A 15,682-nucleotide genomic window follows, 5' to 3' on the forward strand; every position below is an offset into this window, starting at 1 on the left:
TGTGTGTGTGTGTGTGTTCACTGTGCAGTGTACACTGCACAATGACAAATACATGCACCTTTACTTTACCTTTAAATGTGCATCGTGTAAGCAGTTGTGGGTATACCTGTATTCCACTGGCTCAATTTCCAAACACTGTAGGGTTTAGTCATATTTTACCTGTCAAGGAATGCATTTTAATGTGTTGTATAAATAGTAAGTACACTATATGTCTACAGGGTTATGGACACCCCTTCAGTTACTTTAAATAGCACCCACTGCTTACAAAGATGTGCAAATGCACACACAGTCAGTTTGTCTAGTGCCCTGCCAATTGAACTGGACTCTCTGGAGCAGATAAACATGAACCTATGGGCATCATGCCCAATGCCAGGCACGAGCTAGAAGGGTATAACCCCCCCCCCCCCCCCCTCAACCCTCCACAGCATTGAGTGGAACTGTGTTTTCTTGTATGGATGAGTTGGGGTGCTGATCATCCAACATCATCCTGACCCCACTAACGCTCTTGTCACTGAATGCAATCAAATCCTCACAGCAATGCTCCAAAATCTAGTAGAAAGCCTTCCCAGGACAGTAAGAACAACAATACTTTTGTCCATATAGTGTACAAGCAACAATATAGTACATAGTTGTTGCCGAAAGCTAGTAGCTTTCTCTTCTTGATCAGTAAGGTTAGGTATGTGTCAGTCAGTATATAAATATAATAGTCCTACCTTTTCGTTGCAGGTCATTATATCACGATTCTGAATTAATGCAGCCTTTCGTAAATTGATTTCAATAGAAACAATGAATTACCAGGTGTCCAAACACTTTTGTCCATATAGTGTATGTTGGGGTGAAAAATGCTCAGATGCGATTTTTTATTTACAGCCCTGTTATTTTGCCTTTAAACACTATAGCCATGTTCCAACGCTTAGGCTGCAACGAGGCAGGGCAGGTCCTTGGTAGGGCTGTCTTATAAAAAGTCCTTCTTAGTAGCCTGTTGATCACAGAAATGGAACTGCCATCACGGGAAATTATGTGCCTTTTCATTTCTTTATGGTAATTAATTACAATTAAAAAACAACCAACTTTCCAAAAACTCCCTTGTGTTTGTCTGTGCGCAGAGAACTGTGGGTAACTAAGGGCCGGGAAGGAGACATCAGCTGCATCTTCCAAATCTCTTGGGCTGCATTTCTAGGCTGTATATAAAGAGTCCTTGCCCTTGGAACATCCTTCTATGACTTAGCAGCTGAGAAATGCAGCAGCATGAGACTGTCAAGCTTTTGTGTGTTTTATGTACAATTTGTGTGCAAATAGATCAATATCTGCATTGATTGAAAACAACAGTATTATCGTACCGTTGACAAACTGTTCAGCAATGTTGGAAATAGTGTTTACGCATGTTCACATGAAAAATGGTCCAAGTGTGTGTCCAACATCAACTTTTCGACCCTATGGGGTGTTTATGTGGTGCTTCCTAGGGGGAAACTCATTTCTCCAATGAAAAGCAGCATCTGATTGGCTGGTTTACGTCTAGCTTAGACCAGCATAGCATAGCTTGTAACAAGAATGTTTTGTATTTTGTACTTATTGTACTTATCTCCACCTAGGCTATATATTATAGCAGCCTGTAGCTGCTCTGAACACTGTGTGACTAATTCTAGATTAATGGACCAATAGAAATGATCCAAAGTGACTTGGAATAGAATCTTTTCACATCGATTTGAAAGTTAAGAATTTTTTTTCCTTCTCCTGTAAGGTTTTCATTTTGGAGATACATGTTTTTCATTGGACAGTGATGATATTACTGCAAACAAAATGAACAAAAAGAGCAAAGTATGTGTGATACATTTCTTTCATCCAGTTCTTACATGTGGATGAGAAATGGACCAATTACTACATAACTAATGCATAATCAGTTTATATAATAATCAGCATTTTTTATTGACACGCCCCCAATTTGGAAAGTCAGGGCTCATTGAACAAATCTGAGTTTCCCAATCATCCAATTATGTGCACTCATCTTGTAAATATGATATTTCTGACATGACTTGAAGGCAGCAATAGGCCCTTTTAGCCTTGATTCCTTATTCGTCTGAAGTAGCCACAGGGTTTAGGCTCTTAGGGCTTTCGGCAGTGGGCTGGGTGTATGTAAGTTTTGGAGGCTTAAGCATAATGAGTCCAGATTCCTTTTACTGCTCTGTTTTACTTTTGCGTTTTGCCTTTGAAGAAGGACATGGTATGTCATGTGTATGGAACTACTGGAATGATTAAACTATGCCAAGATAAATACAGTTTTCCGTTTTAGGACGCCTTTAATTCTCACTTGTATTCTCTGATTGGCTTCTACCATTCATCAGCCATTGATTAATATGTTAATTCACTTAATTTCTCTATTCATTACTTTAATCAGACAGTTCTATATTTAATATTCTCATACTGCTTGTATTATTAATTTTCTATCTGGTGTCGACCAGAAGAAGAGGGGGTCCTCTTTTGAGTCCCGGTACCTCAGAAGCGTTCCTCCTCTTTGTGAGTTTCCTCTGGCACTCTCACACGTATGTGACACACTTGTGTTACAGAAATGTTCGAAGTGATATTGAGATGTGCCGGAAATGATTTGTGAATTGAGTAGTTGAGTAGTGCAGCAGGAGAATCTTCTAACTGCATTCCAGGCTCTTGATTAGCCTCAGTTCTTCATTATCAGAGTATATTAAGTATCTCCATGGTCAAGTGGCGGTGTGAAGTGTCCTCCTGATTGCGTCAAGACCTTGAAGAGTGTTGTCTTCTTTCAGTGAGAAATTGCAGGCTTCATAAACACACACGGAGACTGGAGGAAAATGATCTGCTCATGTGTACTTGAAAGCCAAGGTCTCATGCAGCAGTGTTACGTATTATGAGACTACTGTCAACACTTGGAATCCTGCGACCTGATTTACACTAGGTTTTCTGGGATAAAACTCCAGATACATACTGAGAAGTTCATAAGCATGTTCTTAAATGCAATTCTCCATAAAATCTCAGATATTTCACTCATCGTTTTCTTATTTTGTAAGTACAAAATATATTATAGAAATATAATTCTATTGTAAAATAGATTTTCTATTATAAGAAATATAATTCTATTGTAAAATAGTTCTATTTGTCTGTATCATTAACAATGTGAAATAAGAATGTGAGGCAACATTTTTACAATATTCAGTTGAAAATTCAGTTTTTCAATATTCCGTTAAATCCGTGCAGTGGATAGAGAGCAAAATGGAGGAAAAGCATGAATTACACTACGAGTTCAAACTATTTCAGTAAAGAAGAGCTAGAAATTCATTTTACTTAGTACTTTGAAAACAGTCTCCACTTTAACACTTTAACATTATTATTTAACTTAGACATTAATTCTAGCAATCCAACTATTTCAACTGATCATTTTAGAGGCTGCCCAATTGAATTTCAACACAGGTGAGAGAAAGGTGAGAGGCTATCGTAAAGTTAAGAAAAATATTTAAGAACATTTTTGAGAATCCTGATTATTCTTAAACTCTTTCTTTAAATAAATCTTGGGCAAACTTAAAATGAGCTTTAATGTTTTGTGGACAGCAGCAGCTTCTATTACAGTGTCCTTCCATGAACTCCATTTTTGCTCAGAGTTTTTGTAATAGCGGACACGTTTTTTTGCAGTTTGCAGAGTCTTCTTTAGGTCTGTTGATATTACCCTTGGTTTCTCTGTCACCTCTTTTAGGATTCGCCAGTGTTCCCTTGGAGTGATCTTAACAGGACACCCACTCCTAGGGCGATTAGCGACAGTCCTGAATGTTCTCCATTTGTAGACAATTTGTCTAACTGTGGATTGATGTACACCACTTCCATGTTTATGTTCCATGTTTATTTTGTCCATGTTTAGACAGCCTTTTGAGATGTTTAGACAGTTAGTTGCATTAAGGCATGTTTCACACAAAAAAATAATTCCAGAGAAGAACAGATTTGTCATCGACCAGCCTTTGTGCTCCTTTATAAACCCACACTTTGGTTCTATTGATCAAACAAAAACACCTTACAACCAAAATTCACTTACTTACAACTGGTTTTGTATTAGGCTTTTAGCTTAGTTAGCTCGTGTTTGCCTATAATAATAGGCTTAAAATAATAATGCTTACATTGCAGTCTGACAGATGTTTATCATTTTTTGCCGAAATCTAGTTACCTCAAAAGGGGTAATTTATGTTTTTGTAATAATAATAATAATAATAATAACAATAAATTGCATAGATATTATTTGTACTGCACCTTTAATTTCAGTATAAGTGCCACAAAAATGAATTAATTTTATTTAATAGAAAGAAATGGATGTAATTAATCGGATCATATGACATGCAGGGATGTGTATATATGTGTGTATATTGGACTGGTTCACTCTATTTATGTTTCATCATCATTACACAATCATTACAAATAGTATATATCAAGATCAGTGAAAATCGCATTTCAGTTTGAGCTCTTTTGTTTTGCCAACTCCAGGTACTCCAGGTCTATAGCCATGCACTAGGTCATGGTCCAGTAGTGCTGAGGGCACAAGAGAACATCTGTCTTCTGTTATTGTGCCTCTCTGTGCCCATTTTAACGGTAGACTTTAAAGGTGAAATAAAACATTTTACCACCTTTATATGAGTAGTAAACTAGCCAACCCACCCCTGCAGTGGCGCTTCAGTGGTCTCTAGAGTGAGATTTCCCAGTTCTAGCTGTTCCAGCTACTCCCTTATAACTCCTTCATAACTGGAGGAATCTTTTTGATTGCATATGTTCCAATAAATATATATTATAAACGGCACGCCTCACTAGTTTTACAGCCCTTCCATGTTTCCCAGGCCTGGAAAGTAACCAGTCACTCATATTTGGCAGGTAATAACCCCAGATGGTCTCTTCACAAATCACCAACTAAACACTAAATTACCAGCTTTTACACTCATGTGAAATGATAAGTACAAGAGACAACATACTGCGTCTGTGAGCAGGAGGAAAAATGAGCCTTGGTTGGCACCTAGTGGCAGCTTTATTCTTCTGGTTATTCAAATTGAAAAAAAAAATCATGGTGCTAGATATATGGAAAATAAATCATCATCAACCATCAGACATCTGGGGAATCTAAATATGCATGATTCAGATATGTACCTAATATCCACATTTCTAGATGTACATCGTTGCTGTTGCAACAAAACCTCCAAATCTCCAAAAAAAAAGTTTACAGGAGGAGAAAACTGTCATAACTTTGAATGGACGTCACTGTAAAAGGTTTTAATTAAACATATTTCAATTTTATTGAAGTCATTTTGGAGCATTTCTTTTGGCCCATTCATTATATAATTATGATACAAAAATATAATCATATTTACATTATGTCAAGTCAAGTCAAATCAGATTTATTTGTATAGAGCTTTTTACAACTTTACAACAAAGCAGCTTTACATAATTAGTAATTAATAAAAGACAGAGACAAAGAAAAAAAAAGAAATAATGTAAGACATGATGGATCAAAGACCCCCAGTGAGAAAGCCAACGGCGACAGTGGCAAGGAAAAACTCCCTCAGAGCTGGAGGAAGAAACCTTGGGAGTAACCAAGACTCACAAAGGGGACCCATCCTCCTCTGGTCAGAACTATTTAAACATTAATGATAAAAATGACCAAACCAGATACAGCAGATAGTTCATAATGGTGATATTAATAGTGGCAGATAGTTACGAGTCCATTTTTTAAAGGTTTTAACATGGTCATTAAACAGGTAGCAGTGGTAGGCGGTTGAGCCGCTGGTCTGCTATGGGTGGTGGTGGGTAGGGGGCCTGCTGGTTGGACCGGTAGGTGGCAGCTGGTTTGACGCAGGTAGAGGGGACCTCAGCAGGCAATCTTCCAGCAGGTCGGGCCAGGTGGCCATTTACTCGGAAAAGGTAAAAAGAGAGAGTTAGTTCTGGGAGGAATTCTATGGAGGGCAGAGAATGTTGGGTAGTATCAGGATGTGTCTATTCTGTAAAAAAAACCCCAAAAAAACAGCACAAATGGAGATACAATGAAATTGAAACTGTGCAGATGTGATAAATATGTAATAAAAATAATAATATCACAATTTGTATCATGGGTTATAAAAAGTATATTAGTTATATACTGCATTATACTGCATTAAGAAGAAAATGCTAAATCTGTAACACATGCATATATGCAGATTCCTGAATGTCATTGTTTAAAAATGGTTTGATATTTATGGGATATTTATTGGCATCTCTGTATAATGGCACAGAGGTCCTTATTCATTTCTGAAAGCCTTTTTTGACAGTCATCATGTCCTTGGTTTGCTCTAGATTTTTCGGATCAGGTGGTTAGGACCCTTGCACTGAGAGCTGTGAAGGTGCTTAACCGATTACACACTAAAACAGCTGTACAAACATCAAATGTATGTGACAGTGTAGTGGATGCGTGTCTAACACAGCTCCAGTGAACCTAAAATGCAGTGACAGTAACAAAAACATAGAGTTCCTTACTGGTGTACATTGCCTCATTTACATTATTTTTTTTAATTACAAAGGGCTCTTTGCCAATTCCATAGTTCTTTTATAAAAATATATCCTCTATGACGTTACTTTGCAGCACCTTTATTTATTTAAGCATAAAATCAAGTGAATTCAACATACACAAACACTGATTCAACGGTGGTGTTATTCTGTCAACAAGGGCTGTGCTTTGTTGGGTGGTCAGGACGATTCCAAGGGCCTGAGACTGACAGGGACCTTAAAAGTGTATTCACTGAGTATTTAGGTAGAATTGTTAGAGTTGTGGGGCCCAGTGTAACATCTTTTCATGAGGCCCAAAATTCATAGCTGTGCCCCTGATGAAAGCATGTACAATTAGAGCAATACTCACCATTTTTAGGTTCATTTACCCCTTAACACGGCAAGGCTTATTACACACTACGGTGTATTATTTAGTAACTACAGGGACTTCTCTGATAATAACACTCTTGACCCAGATACATCCTTAAGCCCCTATATGAGTTAAAAGACGCATCAAAGACAAACAGGCATTGAACTGCAGATGTGCAGCAGCGAAGTCTCACAGAACACACAGCCACAACCAGGTGCATCCCTGAACACACCTTTGCACTGAATCTACCAGCTGCTTGATGTTCAATAGGCACCCAAGCACTTTGCATTTGCAAAATCCTTTAGGCCAAAATGTAGCTTCACCTTTAGACTCCAGAAAGAAAAAGAAGAAAAAAAAAACATTACTGTAATATCAGCTACGTGTATGTTATTACCACCCGTACACGTCATGCACAAGCTGCAACTCATCATCTGACCTGCATATAAAAAAAAACACTGGTGTGAACCTGCCCACCCTGCTTCATCTGCACACCATGCAGAAATAGAAAGCGTGCAGAGAAAATCATCACAGCCATCGCACCTTGACCATCATCTGTTTCCAGCCTCTGGCTAAGCTTCTTCTTTCACAACACTACACTCACAACTAACAACTGTAGCACAAAAGCACTGCCACGTTACTGGACACACAGTGTGTTTGTGAGTGTGTGTGTGTGTGTATGTGTGTGTGTGAGAGAGAGAGAGAGTCCAGGGCTAGGCCTATTGATGTTTCCATGTATGCATATAGGGTAGAACTCCTGTGTTTGTCAGTGTTCCTGTACACGTGTGAATTGCTGTATTGGCAGGCACTGTGTATTGCGAGCTACTGTGTAACCGAACCCAACCTCCCTTGCATGAGTAAATGCTTGGCCAGTGAAGCCTGCTCCTAATTTACCATTATCACCGCGATAACCCGTGATAATCAGCAGAGATAAGGGAAGAGCAGAGTGTAAAAGGAGTGCCTGTGTAGGAAACACGTACTGGCAGACTCTCCAACTTTGTTTATTTCAGTAAGACTTCTCCAGCCAGACTGCGAAAGAGGCGGGGCCGAGTCGCGCGCCAGGACCAATCCGAGCGCAGAATCGCTAGATGTGTGTAACCCGAAGGCCAATCAGCAGCATTGGAGGTTGTTTTGAACGGACGAGGCCACTAACCAATCAGGCCGGTCTCGGATGGAGCTGGCGAGGCTGCGCCTGGTTTATAAGAGCAGAGAGAAGGGAGGACAGAGCAGAGACTTCAGGCAACTCAACAACACAGGTACGAGGCAATGCCCACGCTTTATGAACGTAAACTGACACACCGATTGTGGGTTTACGCATTTTCAAACATTATGTATGGTTTATTTTTTAAGGCGGAGTCTATAGCATTGTTATTTACGCGCTATATCGTTTATATTTTGATGCAAAAATGACGCAAATTAAAAATAAATCCATTTGCAGCTTTTGTTAAGGATACAGATGCAATGTCTACAGACATCGTCAATGCAGTGTTTATTCCCAGATTTGTGCGGAGATCTGTATAAACTATAGAAAATGTATTTTTAACTGTGCAATCGTGTAAAAAAGGCAAATCAGATTCTGCTGTGTAATCTGAACGTGTGTTATCCCCGCTGTCCTACGTTAGAGTAATGGAAAGTTATCAGAAATGTGTTTTTGTCCCGATTCCCCACACTGAATATGGCTGGCTGGGTCCTGGCTGCGAATCACTCTGCCCTTCTTCCAGCGCGAACCGATTTTGATAGCATCTCCGCATCGCTACATGTTTTCTTGCCGAAATCGTTCGTTTTCAGTGTCTTTCTTTGCTCTCTATCCAAACGTCTAAAACAAAAGACCATGCAGCCGGTAGAAGTTCTGTTTTGCCGTTTTCCATCTTCGTGCTCAGATGATCACGCTTGCTCTGTATTAAAATGGCTGGCGATTTAAAGCACTGACAAGAAGCTATTCCTACGCGCAGAACCGACTCGCGAATTTGAGAGGCAAATCGTTTTCCAGTGAGCGGAAAATGTGTTTCTTTTTCGTTTTCGGCTCAAAATGACTATCTCTATCACCCCGTGTTAAAAATAAAGCGCTATATGCGGCATTATTAGCTTTTTGAACTTGACAGGTTTGATAGAGAGACTCGCATTGGAAATGGCTGGCGCACAGTCTTTGTTAGAGGCGGCAATGCACCAAGCGACAGCTAGGGCTCCAACTTTACAAAACAGCTAAATGCGCCTAAAATCCGAAATGACAGCGTATAAACGTCCCGGAAAGGCAAAATCCAGCAGTTGTTTTAGTGAATAAGCTTGTTTTTCTCACACTAGACTGGCGTCGTTTGCTGAAATCGTCCTTGAAATGCAAAGGGGGGTGTGCGTTGCTTTGTTAGTCAGCCCCAGCCTTCCTGCTCCCCCTACAGAAGCCATTTTAATGAATGGGGAGCAAAAACAGCGAGCTGCTCTGCTCCGTCCGAGGCAGCAGCTACGAATACGGCTATATATCAGCACTGCGAGCCAAAGATTTCTGACGGAGTTTTAAACTGGCGAACTAAGGACCGCAGAGAGAAAGTACAAGAAAGGGGTTGAAGATGGACGAAAATAAAGATCATTCTTTCTCATGAAGACGCATTTCACAAAATGGAAGATGAATAATTCGTGTTGATGACCTTTCTGTTGCTCCGTTGGCTGAAGCTTCCTAAAAGCATCGCCTCGTTCAGCCACACGCCTGTTTAGAGCAGTGAGGGAGAAGAGGCGGTTTAGGCAAGTTAAAGTTGGACTAATGGAGGAAAATAAACAGCACGCAGAAATTTAGTTTTGGGGCGGTGGTGACCAAAGAACATGGCGGGGGTGCCAAATAAATCCAAATTTTAATAAATGATCTCTTCCAGGCCCAAATAGCCCGGAGTCCATTTGCTTAATGCAATATTACTCAAAACTTTTAAATAAAAAAACATAGATCCTTTACTGTAATTAGCAAATAATACATTTATTACAATTTAAAATAAAATTATATATTTTTATTTTAGTATATATTTATTTTACTAGTGTATACATACTAAATCACTTTATGAAATTACTATGTTTCACCCCACCCCCCTAAAAAAACTATAAATATTAATGAAGATTTTATTATATAGGACACTGAGCCACAATCAGTCTCATTAATAATCAGTTCACATCCCCCACACAGTAAGGGAGGGTCTGCGAGTCCAGCCTTCTGCGAAATGACAAGCATCACCTCAACACAGAATTTTAATGGGCTCTCCTTTCTTATGACTCTTCAGTACCTCAGCTTCAACAAACGCAGGCAGACCTTATTTTTGACTCAGGCTTTTTTCCTACTTGTAAATAAATGCAGTCACTAATTCTACTGTGTTTCTTCCATTTTCTATCTCCAGATACACGCTCATAATCACAGAAGACTAACAGAGACCAGCGCCCCTTTTCTGACCAGAATGGCTAAAGGGGACCCCAGGAAGCCTAAGGGCAAGATGTCCGCTTACGCGTACTTCGTTCAGACGTGCCGTGAGGAACACAAGCTGAAGAGTCCAGAGATTCCAGTCAACTTTGCTGAATTCTCCAAAAAGTGCTCTGTGCGATGGAAGGTCAGTTAGTGCAGCTAGCACAGTTCTGTGATTCCTCATTTTCCGTTACTGTCCTGTGGATGACTACACTTTGCTTTTCTGTTTGTAGGCAATGACAGGAAAAGAGAAATGCCGGTTTGAGGACATGGCCAAGCAGGACAAAGTGAGGTATGATCAGGAGATGATGCACTACACTGGAAAGAGAGGCAAAAAGAAGGACCCCAATGCTCCCAAGAGACCACCGTGAGTATGACTTGAGTACAAACCCAATAACCTGTACTTTGTGGGTTCCTCTGATAGCAGCAGAGTTTCTGACATTTTGTAGCTTGTTGTGGTTTATGAAAAAAAATGCTTCATTTTTTACCTTTGTAGTTCATAACGATGTAAACTCTCATGGGCTTATATTTGAGCTCAATGTTTTAGTGCACCATTCTCATAGTTTACATCTCACTGAATAAGATGAATAAATAAACAATAACCCTGTAACAAATAGTGTTAAGCCTTTGTACTGTCATTTCAAATTCCATAGCTCTGGCTTCTTCATCTTCTGCTCGGAGCATCGTCCCAAAATCAAGGCCCAGTATCCTCACCTGGGTATTGGAGAGGTCGCTAAGAAACTTGGGGAGATGTGGAACAACCTTACAGACGCCCACAAACAGCCTTATGTGATTAAATCCAACAAATTAAAGGACAAGTACCAGCAGGTATTGTCTCTTTCACTCATAAACCCATGGTATAGCATTGAAATGAGCTAGTTCAGACCATCAATGGTTGATGATTTGCGAATTTGTCATGGACACATATATATAAGAGAGAGAGAATGTTAGTTTGGGAGAAGGAGCTTCAGGCATGTTCCTCTTCACAAAATGTTTATTATTTCATAACACCACCTAAAATGTTATTAAATGACAGTATACTGTGAATAGGTGGTTCCATACTCTGGCCCCTGAGTATACCTGTCCTGAACACCTTAGTACTTTCTCCACTCTTAACAAGCCCAACTTCTTGTCTTAGGACATTGTAACTAGGGTGTTAATAGGATCAGGTGTACTGGAGCAGGGAAAACACCAAAATATGCAGGGCAGGACTTGAAAAACAGAGATATACACTCATAATGGAGCTGATAAGTGAAAGTACAGTTCATTAGAACACACTATGTACAATGTAAACATATATACTCATCATGCAATAAACCAGCAGTGAACGGTCCTTAACTACAATCACCAGGTTTTTCTTAATGGACTGGTAGGGTTGTGTATACCCTTGTTCATCCCAGCGTCAACTACACTACTTAAAGAAATTTTTCAGAGGAATACTCCATATGATCAATTTACTATGTGCAGTAATTCACAGTATTTACAAAAAAGCAGAAAACACATTGAGGTAGAAGCTTGTGGGCAGATACCGAAGCAAGTGTCCATTGACCTCTGAATCAGTGGATTTTTCTGTTCTTATTTGAAGCACTGGGGAGCGCATTCAAATTATTGTCTGTATTAATCCACCGTATGTTGTAGATTTAGCAGGTTGAGATTAGGTTAAGAAAAGTGGTGGAGTTTTGCTTCAACCAAACACATCTATTAAACAGTGTTTCTTTCCTTTCGCAGGACATTGCTGATTACAAGTCAAAGGGCAAGGTTGGCGGCATGGCCATGAATATGGGGGTGAATATGGGCGCAGGTATGGGCATGGGCATGATGGGAATGGCCCCGAAACCCATGATGAAGAGCAGCGTGGACGAAGAAGATGATGACGAGGATGATGATGAGGAAGATGATGACGAGGATGACGACGACGAAGAGGATGATGAATAGACATCATTTTCTGTAGTGGCTAAGCTAGAATTATTATTATTATTATTATTATTATTGCTATTATTATTATTATTATTATTATTATTGAATTTTCTGTATGGATGAAGTGCAGTAGGAATACACTGTTGGTCTTTGGTGCATCACTTATTATTTTTGATGATCATGAAACGGTTTGTGATGTTTGTGAGGAAAGGACAGTTACTGTGAGTGAAAACCGAAGCAGCTTCCTACCTCCAGGTTAGCGCGTGCGTGTGTATGTGTGTATGTGTGTGTATCATCAAGACAGCCCAGTGTCTTCCTGACTACCATTTGCTTCCATTCATTGCTTATATCAGATCATTTACACAAGTGGTAGCACTGCCATATATAAACACGTTCTGTTTTTTCCCTTCCTTTTGTTTATTTGTTTGTTTGTTTGTTTGTTTCTTTTTTAATGGGTTGTCTAAAATTGTATGTAACTCAGTATATTATGGACTAGAGTTTGATTTTTGCTACTCTGCTCAGTGTTGTGTGTATCAAGGTGTCATTGGAGCCTCCACGCTGCACCTGTATTAGGGCAAGTGATGCTGATTTCACTCCCCACACGGAGTTGCTCTTGTGTACTGATCTAGGACCTACTCGTCCTTTCTCCAGAACCCGAACTTAATCATTGAGTAGAGGAACTGTGAAACGCTTCTCGGATCAGTGCAAAAGATGCGGCTTCTGCCAGCACACTGCTGCTGTGGTGCAAGCTGGGAAAACAAACAAACAAAAAAAACATTTGGTACATAGTTTATGTGGTTTGAACACACTACGTAAAACAGTAACTCATTCCCAAAACCCTCTTGGGCCTTGAGCACAGGAGATGGCGACAGCTATGTGGAAGATTTTCTTTAGCATGTTTTAAGCTAAGTGCATTTTTAATATTAACTGTTGTGTGCGCCTCATGTTCCACGTGAGGGGAGAGTGCAACTGTTGACCATGAATCTGTACTTATCTGTATCTAAGATTTTCTTTTTTATATGTTTAGGATGCTACGTTTGAAATTAAACGGATTAAATTTTTATAATGGTGTGTTTTGTCTTTCATGCCTTTTACTCCACTAACCACGGATCCATAAACAGCAGCTGGCTTGGTGTGATAATGGAACTTGCATCAGTAAAATGCATCATTTTACTGTTGAAACACCAGTGTTTACTGATGGAAAGGTTTTAAACAACCCATCAACAGCGAAATACAACAATCGGTGCCAAATTGCTCATGTTATTTAAAAAAAAAAAAAAGCAGGTTCATGTTCACTTAGACCAGCAGGGATGCTTTAACCACTGCTATTACACTCAGTAGGGGGGGTGGCCAAGCTTTTGTAAGCATCATTGGCATAGTTGGCTAATGGTATGTCTACTCCAGTGATGTCAGAGGTTCACATACAGGGTGATGCAGAAGCATTTAATCTAATTACACCGCTAAAGCCCATTGTATGGACTGATTAGATTATCTCTATCCTCTTTAGGTCTTTACTTGCGTCTTCCTGTTGCCCGGCTCCTGTCTGTGTTTGAGTGTTTTCCGAAGATTTAAATGAGGTTTAAATAGCACGGCTTAGCCATTTACACAGGGAGTCTAAGGAGAGCACGACGTCAGTGGTGTTATTGCTGCAGAATCCTGCCTTAAGTGAGTTAGTGTGCCTTTATAAATCACGGGCCTAATTGCTCTTAATGTGGGGAAGAGATCTGGCAAGATCAGGAAGGAGAGATAACAGCTGACTTTTCGGGAGTTCATCTTTCCAACGCGCTGTCAGAGATGACTGATGTTTGTCTGTGTGATAATGGTTTGATTAAATACGTCTCGCCACAGACTGATATACAGAATGATAGTGTGGTATTAGGATTTCTATTAACATGCCTTCGTTGTGATTTATACTTGTACTGCACAATGGAGTTCTTCTCTTTGCATTGTCCAGCTTAGAAGGTCAGGGTCGGCCGTGCTATTGTGCCCCTTTAGCAGGGCCAGTGGCCCTTGCTGAAGGACCCAAAAGTGGAAGCCTCGTGGAGTATCGGACTTGCAATGCTGTGATCAATAACCCAGCTTAATACCTGCATAATACCTGGTCAAAACTTTGGGTGTTTGATGCCTTTTTGAGCCTAATTTGCACAACGTAACTGAAATACAGTCAATCCACCAGAGGTCTGGTGCACTGAAGCAACCAGCTAAGATAAAATGAAATGTGGACAAAAATATTGGGACATACCTCTCAATCATTGAATTCAGATGCTTCATCCAGGTATACAAAATCAAGCACCTAGCCATGCAGTCTGCCTTTACACACATTAGTGAAATAAAGGGTCATTCTGAAGAGCTCACTGAATTGTGGTACTGTGTGTGGTACTGTAATATGATTACTCTGTAACTGAGTTCCAAACCTGCTGCAAAAGCTGTAAAGGTGGGACAAACTCCATATTAATACCTATGCATTTAGAATGGGATATCATAAAGGCTTCTGTATGTGTCCCAATACTTTTGCCCTTGTAGTGTATATGTCCATCAGTCAAGATGGGTGGGATAGAGTCTTCCATTACATGTTAACTACATTAGTACCACTGCAATACTAATGATGCAAACACCAGGAGCCTGGCTGATGCTGATGTTTGAGGTAAATTGTAAATGTTTGGCATTACTGCTACTAAATCAACAAGAAATATTCAACAAAATCTTCAAGCATTATGCTTTTCAAGGATCATAAATAACAGTCAGCATTGCACACTGCACAGCACTCAATGCAGTTAACCAGGACTCACTTTTCTCCTTGTTAAGGGCTCGAAGGAGCTGCTCAGTGTTCAAAAACATCAAAGTCCTGATGATATTCATGATACACATAAAAAGCACATATTTTAACCTACCGTAATGCAACTCATCACAATATCAACAAACACTGCCGTATTTCCCCCAGCCTTGTTCTGAGTTAAGAAGCTCTCCAAGCAATACCCTTCAAGAAGATCCCCAAGCAATACCTAGCCTCAGGCTTTGCTTGTAGGTGTGGATATCTTACATCCAGACCAGGACTCTTTGTATGAAATATAAAATCTCTCTCTCTCTCTCAGGGACCATGAGCATCGATGTCTTCTGGCTGCTTCTGTTCTCATAGTTCTAATCCAGAAACAACAAGACAAAGACACAATTCTTAAAGGGTTCTAGTTACTGGATGCTGCATGAGGAAATATGTATTTTCTGAGACACAATGTTATTGTTGTTTATTCCTCTTACAGAGTTACAGAAGCCACCATTTCAATCGGCCTAATGCTTCTTTCAAGCTGGTTCCAAGTTGCATGTTGTTGGATTTTAGCCTTGGCTGAATTCTGAGTCTTATTCTAATAACAATACAACTTCTCTACAGGGAGTAGACTAGTCTGTGTCAGCAATTGGTGCAATTTATAATGGCTGAATGCATTCATTTAAGGGGG

The 15,682-nt window shown here is 39.8% G+C and overlaps 1 protein-coding gene across 1 annotated transcript; it reads left to right on the forward strand.

Annotated features, from left to right (window-relative positions):
• The first annotated feature begins 7,968 nt into the window (after positions 1 to 7,968).
• Positions 7,969 to 13,296, forward strand: hmgb3a (high mobility group box 3a). The gene is made up of 5 exons (XM_072687722.1): positions 7,969 to 8,136; positions 10,252 to 10,458; positions 10,547 to 10,680; positions 10,967 to 11,141; positions 12,042 to 13,296. Exons 1-5 carry the CDS (start codon positions 7,969 to 7,971, stop codon positions 12,246 to 12,248), a joined length of 891 nt encoding a protein of 296 aa, XP_072543823.1. The 3' UTR covers positions 12,249 to 13,296.
• The last annotated feature ends 2,386 nt before the right edge of the window (positions 13,297 to 15,682 follow it).

The sequence above is a fragment of the Salminus brasiliensis genome, chromosome 9 (genome assembly GCF_030463535.1).
Source record: "Salminus brasiliensis chromosome 9, fSalBra1.hap2, whole genome shotgun sequence".
NCBI lineage: Eukaryota > Metazoa > Chordata > Actinopteri > Characiformes > Bryconidae > Salminus > Salminus brasiliensis.